At 40.2% G+C, this 17,761-nt stretch overlaps 1 protein-coding gene across 1 annotated transcript in view; it reads right to left on the bottom strand.

Annotated features, from left to right (window-relative positions):
* SNX3 (sorting nexin 3) overlaps positions 1 to 17,761 on the bottom strand; it is a 49,119-nt gene that overhangs the window by 6,834 nt on the left and 24,524 nt on the right. The window contains exon 2 of the mRNA XM_023205966.3: positions 4,568 to 4,663. Coding sequence (XP_023061734.1) covers positions 4,568 to 4,663 — 96 coding nt within the window. The remainder of the gene's footprint in view (positions 1 to 4,567; positions 4,664 to 17,761) is intronic.

The raw sequence follows: 17,761 nt of genomic DNA, 5'->3' as shown, positions 1-17,761 counted from the left end.
AAAAAAAAAAAAAAAAAAAAAAAAAAAGAAAGAAAGTGAAAAACAACCCACAGACGTATCTGATAGGGAACTCTAAGAATCTTATATATTCTCGACATAACTCTATAATAAAAAAGATGAACCCATTTAAAAAGGCAAAAGATCTCAATAAAGATTTCTCCAAAGAAGATACATAAACGGCCAGTAAGTACATGAAAAAAAATCAACATTAGTGGCCATCAGAGAAATAAAAATCAAAACCACAATGTAATACCCCTTCACAAACAGTAGAATAGCTATAATAAAGAAGACAGGCAATATAATAAAGAAGACAGGCAATTAGTAAGGATGTGGAGAAAAGTAGAACCTCACATTGCTTGTAAGAATGTTAAAATTATACAGTTGCTTTGGAAGAACAGTCTGCCAATTCCTTGAAAGGTTAAAAAGAGTTATGATATGACCCAGTAATGTACTGGTAGGTATATACTGAAAAGAAATGAAAACACATGCAGACAGAAACCTATGCATAAACGTTCACAGCAGCACTACTAAAAATAGCCAAAAAGTAGAACCAAATGTCCACCAAATAAGTGGATAAATAAAATGTGGTATAAGCATACAATAGGATATTATTTAGGAATAAAATGAAATGAAGTACTGATGCATGTTGGAAAAGCATGAACTGTGAAAACATGTTAAGTGAAAGAAGCCAGACACAAAAGATCACATATTCTGGGCTTCCATTTATATATGTCCAAAACGGGCAAATCCACAGAGAAAGGAGACTAGCAGGTGGTTGCCTCAGGCTGAGTGAGGAAGGGTTGGGGAGAAATCAGCAGTGACTACTAATGGGGACAGGGTTTCTTTTAATGGGTGATAAAAATGCTCTGAAATTGACTAGTGCTCTAAAATAGTGATGTTTGCACAACTCTGTGAACATATTAACAACCAGTGAATTATACACTTCAAATGGGTGAAGAGCATGGTATGTGAATTATATCTCAATAAAGCTGTTACTAAAAACAAAAGCGGCCGGGCGGGGTGGCTCATGCCTGTAATCCAGCACTTTGGGAGGCCAAGGTGGGCAGATCACGAGGCCAGGAGATCAAGACCGTCTTGCTAACACAGTGAAACCCCATCTCTACTAAAAATAAAAATAATAATAATTAAAAAAAGCAAAATATACATTCAGCAAAAGTTTATTAAACATTTCCAGTGTGCCACATGGTAGGTCAAGCAAAGCCCAAAGCCTATGTATCAAGACACTTCTCAGCTAGGTGTGGTGGCTCATGCCTGTAATTCCAGCACTTTGGGAGGCCAAGGCAGGAGGATTACTTGAGGCCAGGAGTTCGAGACCAGCCTGGGCAACATAGTGAAACCCCGTTCTCACAAAAAAAAATCTAAAAAATAGCTGGACATGGTGGCTCATGCCTGTAGTCCCAGCTACTTGGGAGGCTGAGGCAAGACAATCACTTGAGACCAGGAGTTGGAGGATGTTATAGTATGCTATGATCACACCACTGCATTCCAACCTGGGCAACAGAGCAAGACTCTGTCAATCAATTAATCTATCAATCTCCTAACCATCTGTAATTTGTATATAGTGAGATACAAATCTTTATTTCCTAATAGACAAATATTTCAACTCCATTTGCTGAATTCCTTTCCCACGGAATGACAACGTTATTTTTGTTATGAACTAAATTCCCTATAAATACATGGGTCAAAGTGTAAACTCTATTACATTCCACTCATCTATTTGCCCAACCTAAAGCAATATACACTGCATAACAGTGTTTCCATCAGAGATGGACCACGCAAGATAATAATGGTTGTGCCATAAGATTATAATGGAGGTAAAAAATTCCTATTGCCTAGAAATGTCTTGGTGATCCTGATTGTGTGCAGGCCTAGGCTCCTATGTATATTTGTGACTTAATTTTTAAGAAAAAGTTAAACAAATTTTAAATAGAGAACAGCTTATAGAATAAGAATATAAAGAACATATTTTTGTATAGTTGTTCAACATGTTTGTGTTTTAAGCTAAGTGTTAAATTACAAAAGTCAAAGAGTTAAAGTAAAAAGTTTAAAAACTAAGCTAAGGTTAATTTATTCTTGAAGAAAAATATTTTATAAATTTCAATGAACAGTGTTTATAAAGCCTGCAGTAATAAACAGTAATGTCCTAGGTCTTCACATTCACTTGCCACGTACTTGCTGACTCACCCAGAACAACTTTCAATCCTGCAAGCTCCATTTATGGCAAGTGCCCTATACAGGTGTACCATTTAAAAAATTGTCAGTGCTTTAAAAAAAAAAAAAAAAAAATTTTCCACGCTGTATTTTTTACCATATCTTTTCTATGTTTAGATGCACAAATGCTTCCCACTGTGTTACAACTGCCTGTAGTATTCAGTACAGTAACATGTTGGATAGGCTTGTAGTCTAGGAGCAATAAGCTATACCACATAGCCTAGGTGTGTAGCAGGCTACACCACCTGCGTTTGTGTGAGTATACTCATATGATGTTTGCACAAACAATGAAATCACCTAAGGATGCATTTCTTAAAATGTATTCTCATCATTAAGTGCCATATGACTACACCACATTGTTTGAGTTACTATAGCCTTAAGATATGTTTTGACGTCTGGTAGAACAAACACCTGCTGCCCACTATATACTGAAAATATTTTTTGGTTATTCTTGAGTTTTTTCTGATTCTAAAGCTCATATATAAATCTGCAAGTTTATAAACACCCCTACTGAAATTTCTAGTATAATCTTATGAATTTATAAATAAGTTAGAAGATACTACTCTACTTCATGCAGGTCTCTGCTAATGTCACCTAGAGCGAGGCCTTCCCTGTGCTCTATATGAGCGTGGCTCCCCTGGCACTTCCTACTTCCCTTAGTTTAGCTTTGTTTTTTTTTTTTAGAGCTTCTCATTATCTGACATCTATATATTTTACTACATTTTTCCTGCCTTCTCTTCAACAACCCCCTCCCCGCCACAATTTACCTAATAAGATATAAGCACCATAAAAGAGGGGACCTTAATTTGTTCATAGCTCTACCTATAACTCCTAGAACACAAAGAATGAGCTCTCTAAAATGTTCATAAAATAAACAAATCTTCAAAAGTAAATATTCCAAACGAGGAACACAGTATTACAAGGAATACAGTATTACACTTTTTTTTTTTTTTTGAGACAGGGTCTGGCTCTGGTGCCCATGCTGGAGTGCAGTTGTGAGACTACAGCTCACTTCAACCTCTGCCTCCTGGGCTCAAGTGATCCTCTTGCCTCAGCCTCCTGCGTGCTGGGACTACAGGTGCATGTCACCATGCATGGCTAATTTTTGTATTTTTGGTAGCGATGGGGTTTCACATGTTGCCCAGGCTGGTCTCATTGGCGTTGGTCCCAAAGTGCTGGGATTGTCCCAAAGTGCTGGGATTATAGGCGTAAGCCACTGCACCTGGTCCCTCTTTATTTAGGTCTTATTTTTTTTGGTAAAGTTTTAGAGCTTTCTTAACATGGATTTTGTATTTCTAGTTTTATTCCTATTTAAACATTTTGGAAGAGATGGGGCGTGACTCACTATGTTGCCCAGGCTGATCTTGAACTCCTGGGCTCAGGAGATCCTCCTGACTCAGCCTACCAAAGTACCGGCATTATAGGCATGAGCCACCATGCTTGGCCTTCTTTACATTTTTGTTGGAATGCTATGATCTGCATATTTTGTGCTCTTATGCAGCCATTTTTAAGCTAGAAACAGAAAAAAAAAACAAAACAAAACCCTTATTAAACTTGAGAAATGAGTACAAACTAGCCTTCATCTAGTTCAGGACTCCTACCATACCCACTTCTTTTCACCTACTTTCTAGTCACAAAATAACTTTTCATCATTCTGAGCATACCATGTCCTTCCATGACTCCTTGCCTCTGATGTCATTCTGAGGCAGGGCTGAAATGAGAGACATCAGAGTGAGACCTTGCTTTAACTTATTTTGAAGCCAAAGCTACCAAATTCTATTCTAAGAAGATCAGGCACGTAACAGTGTTTTTAAATTGCAGGCAGCAACCCATTAGTGGATCACAGCCATCATTTAAAAACGCTAATCTGAAGAGTATCAACATATATCACACAGAGTGAGGTCATTACTGCTTTATGAAACTTCTGTTACATGAACACATGTGTGATGAAAAAAACTTATGTGTCAGTAAAACAAAGTTGGAAATACACTGACAATAAAATGTACTGAGAAAGAGAAACCTGGCTTAAGTGTGTGGAGAGGGGAAGATGGAATAGGACGATGAGGGAAAGGAAGGAAGTAATAGCAAGAAGATTCTAAGAAGTGTTATTCAAGTGTGAGTCAGCAAAGACCTCAACTGGGCCAAAGTAGACAAGAGAAAGAGTTCTACGGAAAATTTTCAAAGACTCTACCTCTATAAAATGACATCGAACTATGTGAAAAAAAGAAATCACATTTGCTTTTACCCATTTTATTCAAGATCATTTTCCTGAGAAATATTAAACATTAAAACTTGGAATGTTTTGCTTTAAAACTGTATTTCGAATCATTCTTACCTTGCTCTCTCTTTCTAATTCACTTCGCAGCCATTCAAAGTCACTGTATCTTCTTCTAACAGTAGATTCTTTCAGCTTGAAAATAGGAAGATTTGTCTGAAACAGAAAAAGTTACTCCTAAATTGAAGTACATTAAGGAAACTTCAAATAAATGGGGGAATGGGGGAATCTAGGCTTGCCAATTGATAATATGGCAAACCTGATTACCTTAACAAAAGAAATCATGACTTTCTTTTTCTTTTTTTGAGACAGATTCTCACTTTGTTGCCTAGGCTGGAGTGCAATGGCACGATCTCGGCTCGCTGCAACCTCCACCTCCCAGGTTCAAGTGATTTCTCCACCTTAGCCTCCCGAGTAGCTGGGATTACAGGCATCCACCATCATGCCCAGCTAATTTTTGTATTTTTGTAGAGATAGGGTTTTACCATGTTGTCCAGGCTGGTCTTAAACTCCTGACCTCAGGTGATCCGCCCACCTCGGCCTCCCACAGTGCTGGGATTACAGGCATGAGCCACCCGCACCCGGCCGAAATCATGACGTTTTTAAGATGACCTTTTACCCATAACAAAAAAAAACTTTGCTAGTTCTTTTTTTTTTTTCTGAGACAGAGTCTCGCTCTGTTGCCCAGGCAGAGATGCGATCTTGGCTCACTGCAACCTACGCCTCCTGGGTTCAAGTGATTCTCCTGCCTTAGCCTCCCAAGTAGCCGGGATTACAGGCACCTGCCACCAGGCCTGGCTAATTTTCTTGTATTTTTAGTACAGGCGGGGTTTCACCATGTTGGCCAGGCTGATCACAAACTTGTGATCTCACGTGATCTGCCGCCTCAGTCTCCCAAAGTGCTAGGCTTACAGGCCTGAGGCACTGCCTGGCCCACTAGTTCTTTAAAAGTATTTACACAAGAATACAACTTTTAAATGTACCTTTGCATGCATGCTTTTGGATGTCATTCTGCCTGGGGCTATCTGCATAAATGTAGGTCATTTTCTTATTATTTTGGTGAGCTTTAAAAATGTCAACTAAGCAGGGGTGAAAAAAGGTTGGCTCTTGACTATTCTTCTAGCTAATACCTCAGCAAACAGTCCTCATAGGGGAAATACAACTAACCTTTTCATTTTTAAAATTTAATTTTCTTGGTGCTCATTCATTATAGCAAAACCCCAACTTATGTTTCAATGCCTATCACTGCCCATTGATGTAGACATTCTTTTTCTTCTCCCAGAGAGAGGGTCTCACTGCATTGCCCAGGCTGGATTTAAACTCCTAGGCTCAAACAATCCTCTCGCCTTGGCCTCCCGGGTAGCTGGGACTGCAGGGTCATACCACTGTGCTGGCTCACTTAACTACTTTATTTTATTTTTTGAGACGGAGTCTCGCTCTGTTGCCCAGGCTGGAGTACAGTGGCACGATCTCGGCTCACTGCAAGCTCCGCCGCCTAGGGTCATGCCATTCTCCTGCCTCAGCCTCCCAAGTAGCTGGGACTACAGGTCCAGCCGCCACGCCCGGCTAATTTTTGTATTTTTAGTAGAGACGGGGTTTCACCGTGTTAGCCAGGATGGTCTCCATCTCCTGGCCTCATGATCCATCCACCTCAGCCTCCCAAAGTGCTGGGATTACAGGCGTGAGCCACTGTGACCCGCCCACTTAGCTACTTTTAAATGAAAACAAAATATTTTGTTAAGAGGACTAGATTAGATCTTGCATAAAAAAAGACCTAAATAAAACATTATTCTTAACGGCGGCCTAAAAAATACCAAAAACAGTAGGGAAAGTGCTGCATACAGTGTCTGTGGTCTTACCACAGTAGGAAATTAAATCGTACTCAGTAGACCAAGCTCATAAACCCAGAACTTTAAAAGCAGAGGGCAAGAACTGAAAACATAACACACAGTACTTGGAAGTTACACCAGAATGTAAGAAAATTTCTGGAGACTTTGTTCTTTATAAGATTGCAAAGGCTACTTGTTGCCACTTCAGTCAACTTCTAAATTTAAAAAAAGTAACAAGAAAGATTTCTATTATCTTTTACTGGATTCCTTTTAAAGAAAAAATTTGCTAGGCCTGGCGGGGTGGCTCACGTCTATAATCCCAGCTCTTTGGGAGGCCGAGGTGGGAGGATCACAAGGTCAGGAGTTCGAGACCAGCAAGAGATCAGCCTGAACAATACGGCGAAAACCCATCTCCACTAAAAATATAAAACTTAGCTGGGCATGGTGGCGGGTGCCTGTAATCCCAGCTACTTGGGAGGCTGAGGCAGGAGAACTGCTTGAACCCGGAAGGTGGAGGTAGTAGTGAGCCAAAGATCGCTCCACTGCACTCCAGCCTGAGCGACAGAGCAAGACTCTGACTCAAAAAAAAAAAAAAAAAAAAAAAAGTTACTAAATCCAATAAAAAATGGTTTATGACTAAAGACTATTAGGAGTGGTATGAGACCAGTATTTTATAATTTAAGAATAGATTTCAGGCCTGGCATGGTGGCTCATGCCTGTAATCCTAGTGCTTTGGGAGGCTGAGGTGGGAAAACTGCTTGAGGCCAAGAGTTACCAGCCTGGGAAACATAAAAAGATTCCATCTATACAAAAAATAAAATAAATTTACTGGGCATGGTGGCATGTGCCTGTGGTCCTAACTACTTGGGAGGCTGAGGTAGGAGGACCTCTTGAACCCAGGAGTCAGGAGTTCAAGACTGTAGTGAACTGTGATTATACCACTGCACTCCAGCATGGGCAATGAACGAGACCCTCTCTCAAAAAAAAGGAGAAGACAGATTTTATTTTATTTGAGACAGGGTTTCACTCTAACCCAGGCTGGAGAGCAGCAGCATGATCACAGCAGGGTCAAGTGATTTCTCCCACCTCAACCCCCTGTGTAGCTCAGCCTACAGGCATATGCCATCACACATGGCTGATTTTTGTACTTTTGGTAGAGACAGGGTTTCACCATGTTGCTCAGGCTGGTCTTGAACTCCTGAGTACAAGGAATCCACCTGTATTGGACTCCCAAAGAGCTGGGATTGCAGGCATGAGCCACCGTGCCCAGCCAAAAAGATTTTAAAATGTGCAAAATATCACAGAGTTTGTAGGTGACAGAAATGACTTAACACAATAACTAATGCCATACTCTACCGAAAATACTACTCAACACTATATATTCTCTTAGATTATATTCTGTCTGTTAATTCAGACCTTGAATTAATTAGCACAGAATTTGCATAGAACTGCAAAGTGTTTTACAACTGGAAGAAAAAAGTTAAGTGCCACCTGAAGGAAAGGCTGGCTTCCTACTGTGTACACAGGGACATCATCTTGTAATATTAACTCCTAAGAAAGTTCTACCTATTTGTTAAGCTTAATGCCACTGGTAAATAGCTGTCACTCAGCACAATAAAAGCTTTTTATTTAGGACCTTACATCCATTTTGTAATGGTCTCAATTTTTTCCTAAGTGTATTAACTTCTCTATGTTGTATACCTTATAGCTTAGAATTCTCAACAGATGCTATTGGGCATAACAGTGTATAGGTTTCAAGCATGAAACCAAATCTCACAAGAGATTTAAAAGCACTTGAATTTTCTTTCCCAGGTAACCACAACATTTGTTCATTGTATTAATGACTAAGGAAATAATTGCACCTAACAAGACTCTTATTATACTAAAAGTCAAGCTTATATTTAAAGATGCTGGCTTGTTGTACAGAGGGTATTCTCATTCCCCACAGGGAATAAAATTAGGTCCCCTGGAGAGTAGAATAATTCCCAGAAAGAAAGCACTGGATTATTTCTCTCTAATTTCACCTATTGGCTTTTTAACCAAGTTCACCCTTCCGCATTAAAATATTAAGTCTTTGTAAGTGTCTTAAAGATAAAAAGGCCTTTACAGAGTTGAGTGTTTTCTGCAGGTGAGATTTTACATTCTGAATTCCCTCCTCTCAAATTACTTTACAAAGGGGATTAACTGCTCTCTTTATTCAAATATGTTAAGATCAAGCTTGTGAAAAGAGTCCCCTAAGAATTTTCATACTTCTGGGTACGGAAGTCTATAAAGTTAATCTCTGAAACAACATATCAAGCTTACAGGTACAATGTTGAGAGAAGAGTGCCAATTCAGCTCATTTTACCTTCCATTTTCCCTTTTGAACTTTTGACACAATCATGATTATATCTGATTCACTCTAATAGAAAGGGGAGGGGTGATGGGGGAAAAGTCCTTTCTCTTGTATGATTAGCTAATAGTTTGATAGTTTATATACTTAAAGAGGATCATGATTAGCTTAAGAGAGTTCTTTTAGTTTTCTTAACTGGTTATGATTTCTTTTTGCATGAGGACTTCTTTAGTTTAAAGTCACATCAAGAAATTCGAACATCACTTGTCCATTACATATGCAGTGGTTAACTTAGCTTGTTAAACGTCTTCCTGATCATTACAAGGACTTGTAATTCAACGTCACCGATTAAAATAAGTAAGTGGAAAATGTGGGGGTTTTTTGTTGTTGTTTGTTCACTGCTGAAACTCCTGTGATTGGTCACTTTCAACTTATTCAACTTCTATAAAATGACTGAAGGGAGGAGAGGTTTTTTACCTACAGCTTCAGGAGGACCAAACTATTATTTACTGATCATCTATAAAAGGTACCACGCTAGATAAGGTAGAATCATTATTTGTAATGATGAATAAGATGCAGACCTGGCCCTCATCAAACATATACCAACCAAGAAGGTTAGAAAATAAGCATATAAAAAGTTGAATTTCCATGGTTAAAAATACTACAAACTGGCTGGGCATGATGGCTCAAGCCTGTAATCCCTGTACTTTGGAAGGCTGAAGTGGGAGGATCACTTGAGGCCAGGAGTTTCAGAACAGGCTAGGCAACATAGTGATACCCCCATCTCTATAAAAAATAAAAAAATAGCTGGGCAGGCTGTGCGTGGTGGCTGACGCCTGTAATCCCAGTACTTTGGGAGGCCAAGGTGGGCGGATCATCTGAGGTCAGGAGTTCGCAAACAGCCTGGCCAACGTGGTAAAACCCTGTCTCTACTAAAAATACAAAAATCAGCCAGGCGTGGTGGTGGGTGCCTGTAAGCCCAGCTACTCGGGATGCTGAGGCAGAACTGCTTGAACCTGGGAGGTGGAGACTACAGCAAACCAAGATCGCACCATTGCACTCCAGCCTGGGCAACAAGAGTGAAACTCTGCTTAAAAAAAAAAAAAAAAAAATTAGCTGGGCATGGTGGCACATGCCTGTAGTGGGAGGATAAGGTGTCAGAATGGCTTCAGCCTTCAAGACTGAGGCTGCATGAGCTGTGATCACATCACTCACTGTACTTCAGCCTGGGTGACAGAGGGAGACTGTCTCAAAAAAAGGGGGGGGGGCATTTTGGTGAATACATTATCCATTACTCTATTAAATGCACATAACTTTTGAATGAACAATTTCTTTTTTTTGAGACGGAGTCTCGCTCTGTCGCCCAGGCTGGAGTGCAGTGGCCGGATCTCAGCTCACTGCAACCTCTGCCTCCCGAGTTCACGCCATTCTCCTGCCTCAGCCTTCCGAGTAGCTGGGACTACAGGCGCCCGCCACCACACCCGGTTAGTTTTTTGTAATTTTTAGTAGAGACGGGGTTTCACCGTGTTAGCCAAGATGGTCTTGATCTCCTGACCTCATGATCCACCCGTCTCGGCCTCCCAAAGTGCTGGGATTACAGGCTTGAGCCACCGCGCCCGGCCTGAATGAACAATTTCAATGGGAATTAATCCTACAAATATTTCTACATATACAAAAATATTTCAGCATTGTGTGTAATAGAAAAAAAAAAAAAGACCAGAAACAATAAATCTTACATTACCAACTTACATTACACAGCCTTTTACAAAATATAACTCAGTCACAGATTAATAAGAAAAGCTGTCTAGAATGTATGACATATAAAAAGTTTTAGGCCGGGCGTGGTGGCTCATGCCTCAAATCCCAGCACTTTGAGAGGCCGAGGCGGGTGGCTCCCTTGAGGTCAGGAGTTCAAGACCTGGCCAACACAGTGAAACCCCATCTCTACTAAAAATATAAACATTAGCTGGGCAAGGTGGCACGAGCCTATAATTTCTGCTACTCGGGAGGCTGTGGCAGGATAATCGCTTGAACCCGGGAGGCGGAGGTTGCAGTGAGGTGAGATCATGCCACTGCACTCCAGCTTGGGCAACAGAGCGAGACTCCACCTCAAGAAAAAAAAAAAGTTTCAGAACAGTATATTCTATAGCATAATACCATTTGTGTAATACAAAAAGCACGAAGGAATTGACAATTGATTTGGCCCAGATTCATTCATTCTTTCCCTTCCTTTTTTTTCCTTTCCTCAGACTCTCTGCTTCCCCTCCCTCCCTGCCTTCCTTTCTTTAGAGACAGGGTCTCCCTAAGTTGCTCAGGCTGGTCTTGAACTCCTGGGTTCAAGGGATCCTTCCACCTCAGCCTCCCAAAGTGCTGGGATTTGAGGTGTGAGCCACCGCATACGGCCAGCCAGGACTCTTTTTTTGTTTTGTTTTTGAGACAGTTTCCCTCTTGTTGCCCATGCTAGAGTACAATGGTAAGAGTGCAATGGCCTCAGCCAGGACTCTCTTAAGACAGAGCTAGCCATACTATAAGACAGTTGAAAATGGTGACAATGGTGTGAGCTAAATGCAGAGAAGAAGTACAGGGTATATTTAGTATATAATTCTTGAATATTCTAAAGCATAGGGAGTGGTGGGAAATAAAACTGAAAAGTTTAAACTGGACTCTAAATATAGGGCTAAGGTGTCTACCTGTGAGCACTGCGAGTTAATATGTTTGAATAGAAGAATGATAGCTATGAACAAAAAAAACAGAACAGAGAAGTTACCACAGAAGTAGAAGCCACAGATGAGCTGTAGGCTTAAGGTGTAGAATTAAGAACAGATGGCTCTAGTTGATTACTAGGTTTATCTGCTTTGAAGTGTATGGACAAGAGTCAGACTACTGAGGCAAATTACAGCAAAAATCCTTTAAAGATTTTATCTTGGATGTCACTTTAAATGCTCTAGATTTATCCAGAAAGAATGCTGAATTCTGAAATTAAACGTAAATCAGGCTTAAATATTGTTAACTTACTTTAAGATGACTAAAACTTTTGAAATTTAAACAGCAAGATTTAGTATTCTCTCACCCTAATATTCATATTTCCCCCCAATTTTAAGAGAAGTTTCTTAGTATCAGGCTGAATATAAAGTGGAAGCCATAGGGCCGGGCGCGGTGGCTCAAGCCTGTAATCCCAGCACTTTGGGAGGCCGAGACGGGCGGATCACGAGGTCAGGAGATCGAGACCATCCTGGCTAACACGGTGAAACCCCGTCTCTACTAAAAAATACAAAAAACTAGCCGGGCGAGGTAGCGGCGCCTGTAGTCCCAGCTACTGGGAGGCTGAGGCAGGAGAATGGCGTGAACCCGGGAGGCGGAGCTTGCAGTGAGCTGAGATCCGGCCACAGCACTCCAGCCTGGGCCACAGAGCCAGACTCCGTCTCAAAAAAAAAAAAAAAAAAAAAAAAAAAGTGGAAGCCATAATTTTCTTCCTAGCTACTGTTCATTTTATTTCCTAACAGGTAAAAGTGTCTAATACAACCATCTGTATGAAATAGTATTTGTAGGAAATACAAGAAATATGTTATCTGTGGGAAATAACAATAGATAAGCCAATATGGGCACAGTGATCACAGACAGGTAAGATGGGAGACAAGCAAAAGTAAAGTACAGCATGGGGCAAGAATCAAAAAGTAAGCCACAGCCTTCATCTATTTGTATAGGTATATATTAGTAAATGCTGAAGACAGTGAGTTTGAGTAACCCTGGACTACTTCAGTTTTGTTCATGGAGTTCAAAAGTTCTGCAAATCACGTTTCATCATATATCTGAAGCAAAGACAGAGGCTCAAATAATATGGATAGCTCTCAAGGGTTCTATGTAAGAAACCCAATATTAACAGTCACTTAAAGCTATGTCAGGGCCCAAACTAACATTTAAAGAGCAGATAATTATAATTATCTGCATCTCAAAAAAGTTAAGTTCGTTGCCTGGAATCCACTGAGTCTATCAAACTATCTTATTTCACACTCAAAATATGCCTTTGTTAATTGTTATTTGCCAAATGCTAATCTGTTACCACTACTTAGTAACATTTCTTTGGAAAACTATAAAATAGATTACCAATATTATCAAAGAAGACAGGAAAAAACAGAGGGTCTCCCTGTGTTGCCAAGGGTGGAGTACAGTGGCAAGATCCTAGCGCATGACAGACACTTGGGCTGGAGGGATCCTCCCACCTCTGGTGGTTATTTTTTTTTTTTTTTTGAGACAGAGTCTCGCCTTGTCGCTCAGGCTGGAGTGCAATGGCGCGATCTCAGCTCACTGTAACCTCTGCCTCCTGCCTCAGCCTTCCGCGTAGCTGGGATTACAGGCGCGCATCACCATGCCTGGCAAATTTTTTTGTATCTTTAGTAGAGATGGGATTTCACCATGTTGGCCAGGCTGGTCTTGAACTCCTGACCTTGTGATCCACCCACCTCGACCTCCCAAAGTGCTGAGATTATCAGCGTGAGCCACTGCACGTTTCAAAGGTTCTCTGGACTAAAAGCTTATTCTTCATTTAAATGACTTCTTCTCAGCCTTATTAAGAGTTCATCTAGGTTATAAACCGTATCTCAAGGTCACAGGTAAACACCTTAGCCCCATATTTAGAGTGCAGTTTAAACTTTTCGGTTTTATTGCCCACCATTCCCTATGCTTTAGAATATTCAAGAATTATATACTGCACGTTGTTTCTTTAGTCACCTTTAACCTAGAAGAGTTGCCCCTGCCTTGTTGTCATTGAAGACATTGACAATAAAGAGTTCAGGCCAGCTATCTGAGCTACATTCTACATTTGGGTTTGTCTGTTTCCTCATGACCAGTTTTGTTATGCATTGTTGGCAGTAATGTTCCTAAACCGCAGGAATGTTGATGCTTTCTGAGGCATCACATCAGAAGGCACATAACGTCAGTTTGTCCCATGACTGGGTCACTTGGTAAGGAGAGGTCAGATTCCTCCAATAGTTATCTTTCCCCCACCTTTTAATACCTTTTTCTTGAACCAGCCCTTCATAATAAAATTTAGTGCCATTTAGAATTTGCCCAGCGAATTTGTACTTACAAAACTATCAGACAAGAATAAACTCTGCTTCTTGGAGAATTCACATTTTTAGGTGAAGTTATTTATCTAACTTTAACCATTAGGAGAGAGATTGCTTTACTGAAGGAAAGCCCCACTTCCTGCCAAATACAGTATTAATATACAGATGTATTAAGTATAGTACGTTCTCAATTTGTTGATTTAATAAACAGAATTAAAGAAGGGTTTATAGTCTACTTGGATATTTGTACTCTTCTGGAGAAATTCAGGGTAATGCTCAAGCTAGTAGGTATCTTGTTTTTCTTTTTTTTTTTTTTTTTTTTTTTTTTTTGAGACGGAGTCTCGCTCTGTCGCCCAGGCTGGAGTGCAGTGGCTGGATCTCAGCTCACTGCAAGCTCCGCCTCCCGGGTTTACGCCATTCTCCTGCCTCAGCCTCCTGAGTAGCTGGGACTACAGGCGCCCGCCACCTCGCCCGGCTAGTTTTTTGTATTTTTTTAGTAGAGACGGGGTTTCACCGTGTTAGCCAGGATAGTCTCGATCTCCTGACCTTGTGATCCGCCCATCTCGGCCTCCCAAAGTGCTGGGATTACAGGCTTGAGCCACCGCGCCCAGCCGGTATCTTGTTTTTCAGTTGCAAGATGAGAATATATTTTGCTTGGCTCACGAAAAAGTGATGAAATAATTACAAGATCCTGGGACAGTCAAAGAACTAGAAAAGAAGTAGACTAAAAACCTGAAGAGTATTGTTCAATGTTATTTTGTTGCTATTTGTTCTAATATACCAGGAACAAAACTGCAAAGCGATAAAATGTTAAAAGAGGTATGTGTATGCCAGATACTAAACCAGCCATTTTCTACAAAAAGTATTACTAATCACACAGGGTAAGATCATCAGGAATGCAAATGGACATTATATACTAAGGAAAAGATTTTTGAAACCATGGTATAGAGGTCTAAAACAAGTGCTCCCTTCAAGTCTAAGCATAAGAAACTACCACATTATTGGTCTCCAAAAAGGTAGGTCTTATACACTTACACAGGCTGACCTATTAAAGTCAGCAGCTCACAGATACCCTATATGTTACCTGATTATCACTGATAGCCAAGCAGAAAACCAAGCCTCAAAATGTGATCACCTGAATATAGCTTAACAATAGATATTAGAAAAATGTTTACTAGATGTTTCTAGTATTTCTTCAGATAGTGTCACGTGTACATTTGAAAAGAGACTGGCAACAACATCAAAAGTATACTCAATAGGCCACACTCTATTCAACCAATCCTAAGAGATGTAAATGGATGCCCCACTACAGTTCTCATTAAACAGCTGCATTTCTCCAAATATCTACATCTAGAGATAAAAGATAAACTGAGAAGTGCTTAAGCTATTACTTCTCCCTTCAGTACTTTTGATACCTGTTTTACCCAATCTGGAACAGCATGAATAACTGGAGATATGGTTTATAACCTAGATGAACTCTTAATAAGGCTGAGAAGAAGTCATTTAAATGAAGAATAAGCTTTTAGTCCCGAGAACCTTTGAAATGTAGATTGTCACTAAGCCAAAGTATTTAGTTTCTTTCTTTAAAAAATAAGGACATGGCCTTCCAGTGATACAATTCCTCATTATTTTAAAAGAAGTATCCTTTATGGTATAATTCCCAAAACAGTAGAGAATAAATTATCTAGACTAGCTTAAATGCATAAATCAAGGAATTCCAGACATTTTTCCTACATTGCCCATATTCTTCATCTGTGAATTAGCAACAAGACTCACTGGAGAGCTCACACAAGGTTTTCAATGAGTAATCTCTAATGAAACTGTGCAATAATAATTCTATTTTAAAGGAAGATTCATTCATAACAATTCATGAAGATTTACATAATCCTACAGGCTTATGCTGAAGTAAAACTGTCTATTAATAGTCTAATACCTTTTTTGGACAATCTTTAAAATGCAAAACTATTTTCTGTATCTTCCCAACTTGTCCAATGCTAAGAAACACACTCAAGTGACACCAACTAGAGAATCTCATGCAACTGATCTAGGGTGGAATCTGGACATCAGCATTTTCAAATGATTCTTAAGTGCATCAGGGTCAAGAACTGCTGCCCTAGGAGTTCGAGACCAGCCTGGCCAACATGGCGAAACCCTGTCTCTACTAAAAATACAAAAATTAGCCGGGTGTGGTGGCACACGCCTGTAATTCCAGCAACTCAGGAGGCTGAGGCAGGAGAATCGCTTGAGACCGAGAGGCAGAGGTTGCAGTAAGCCAAGGTTGTTCCACTGCACTCCAGCCTGGCTGACAGAGGGAATAACTGCTGCCCTAGACTTAACAAATGTGAAAGAGGGTAGGAACTTGGGAATTTGTACAATCACCAAGTAATTCTGGTTTAGCTGGGACAGATATGGGCAATAATATTTTACCTCTTTAAGGGTAGTGATTTGGAATAATACTGCGAGAATGGAGTGTAAAGTCATTATAAGTAAAACTATGATGTGGAAGCCAGTTAAAGAATATTGGTTAAGAAGCTCTATTCAGTAAGTACTGGTATTTTCTAAGCTTCTACATATGGAGTATCAGGCAGCTATGGAGCACAGGGATCTCAAGACATCCTCCTCAAGGGTTATATTTACATTATATTTACAGTGTGAAGGGGGGATGAGGACGGGAGAGTGGAATACTCTTCCAAGATTCATTACATGTAGCATTTACAACCACAATCACACAGCTCTTTGATGTTTGAATGAAAGGGTGGAGACCAGTATTTGAGTATCAGGGTAAAATTTAAAAATATATAAAACATATACATGTGACAGCTGGGTGCGGTGGCTCACGCTTGTAATCCTAGCACTTTGGGATGCTGAGGCGGGTGGATCACCTGAGGTCAGGAGCTCAAAACCAGCCTGGCCAAAATGGCAAAACCCGTCTCTACCAAAAGTATAAAAATTAACCAGGCATGGTGGCATGTGCCTGTAGTTCCAGCTACTCGGAGGCTTAGGCAGGAGAATCGCTTGAACCCAGGAGGCAAAGGTTGCAGTGAGCCAAAATTGCACCACTGCACTCTAGCCTGGGCGACAGAGTGAGGCTCTGTCACAAAAAAACAAAACAAAACATATACGTATGAATATATTGAGTCTGCATGGTGGACTTACAAAAGACATCCTTACAATTAAAAAACATACATACTGGCTTGTAGATATTCCATTTCAGTATACAGCCTTTTAGATTTTTATATATACAAATCTTATTTTTATTAAATATATTATCAGCTTCTCATATCATTGACATGATTATATATAGACATCCCTGGGTGACAGGCTGTATAGTACAATGATTAAGCACACAGTTCTAGAACTAGCAAATCTGGTTTTAATCTGAATTCCCGCATTAACCAGCTATCTAACTCTGGGCAAAATGCTATGGATGAAAACTAGATTAAGCCTTGATACAGATCCAGGGAGTTTAAATATTTTCCTTAGGATAAACCCGAAAGGTGAAATTCCTAGGCCAAAGACTATAAATATTAAGCCTTCAAGTCGTCCTCCAGAAAGGCTACTTTGCTGTAGAATGAGAAGGAACACTGCAGTAGTAGTAGCTACTTTACTTTAGTAGCCTACAATAAACCATAACACTGAATATTTAAATATTGTTCTGTATCCTCTCTCACACTGGCTTGGCCATGTGACTGCCTTTGATGAAACATTTGTGAATTGGGGCCTGTCCTCTTGGAACATCTGTTCATAAAGACATTCTCTCTTGGGATCCTGTCACCGTTATTCTGTGAGAAGTCTAGCTCTCCCCATGAAGAACTGAGGACCTGATCTACATTTCCATCTGAGCTCCCAGCTGGCAGCCAGCCATATGACTGAGTTATCTCGAAAATAAATCCTCCAGTCCCAGTCAAGTGTCCCCACAGATATCAAGCAGAATAGAGACAAGTCATGACTTCTAAGACCTGACCAAACTGTAGAACTGTAATGAAGTGAATGTTTAATTGTAACTGTTTTCGGTCACCAACTTTTA

The sequence above is a fragment of the Piliocolobus tephrosceles genome, chromosome 5 (assembly GCF_002776525.5).
Source record: "Piliocolobus tephrosceles isolate RC106 chromosome 5, ASM277652v3, whole genome shotgun sequence".
Classification (NCBI taxonomy): Eukaryota; Metazoa; Chordata; class Mammalia; order Primates; family Cercopithecidae; genus Piliocolobus; species Piliocolobus tephrosceles.
The sequence above is the reverse complement of the archived record's forward strand: the minus strand, read 5'-3'. Positions and strand labels throughout refer to the sequence as shown.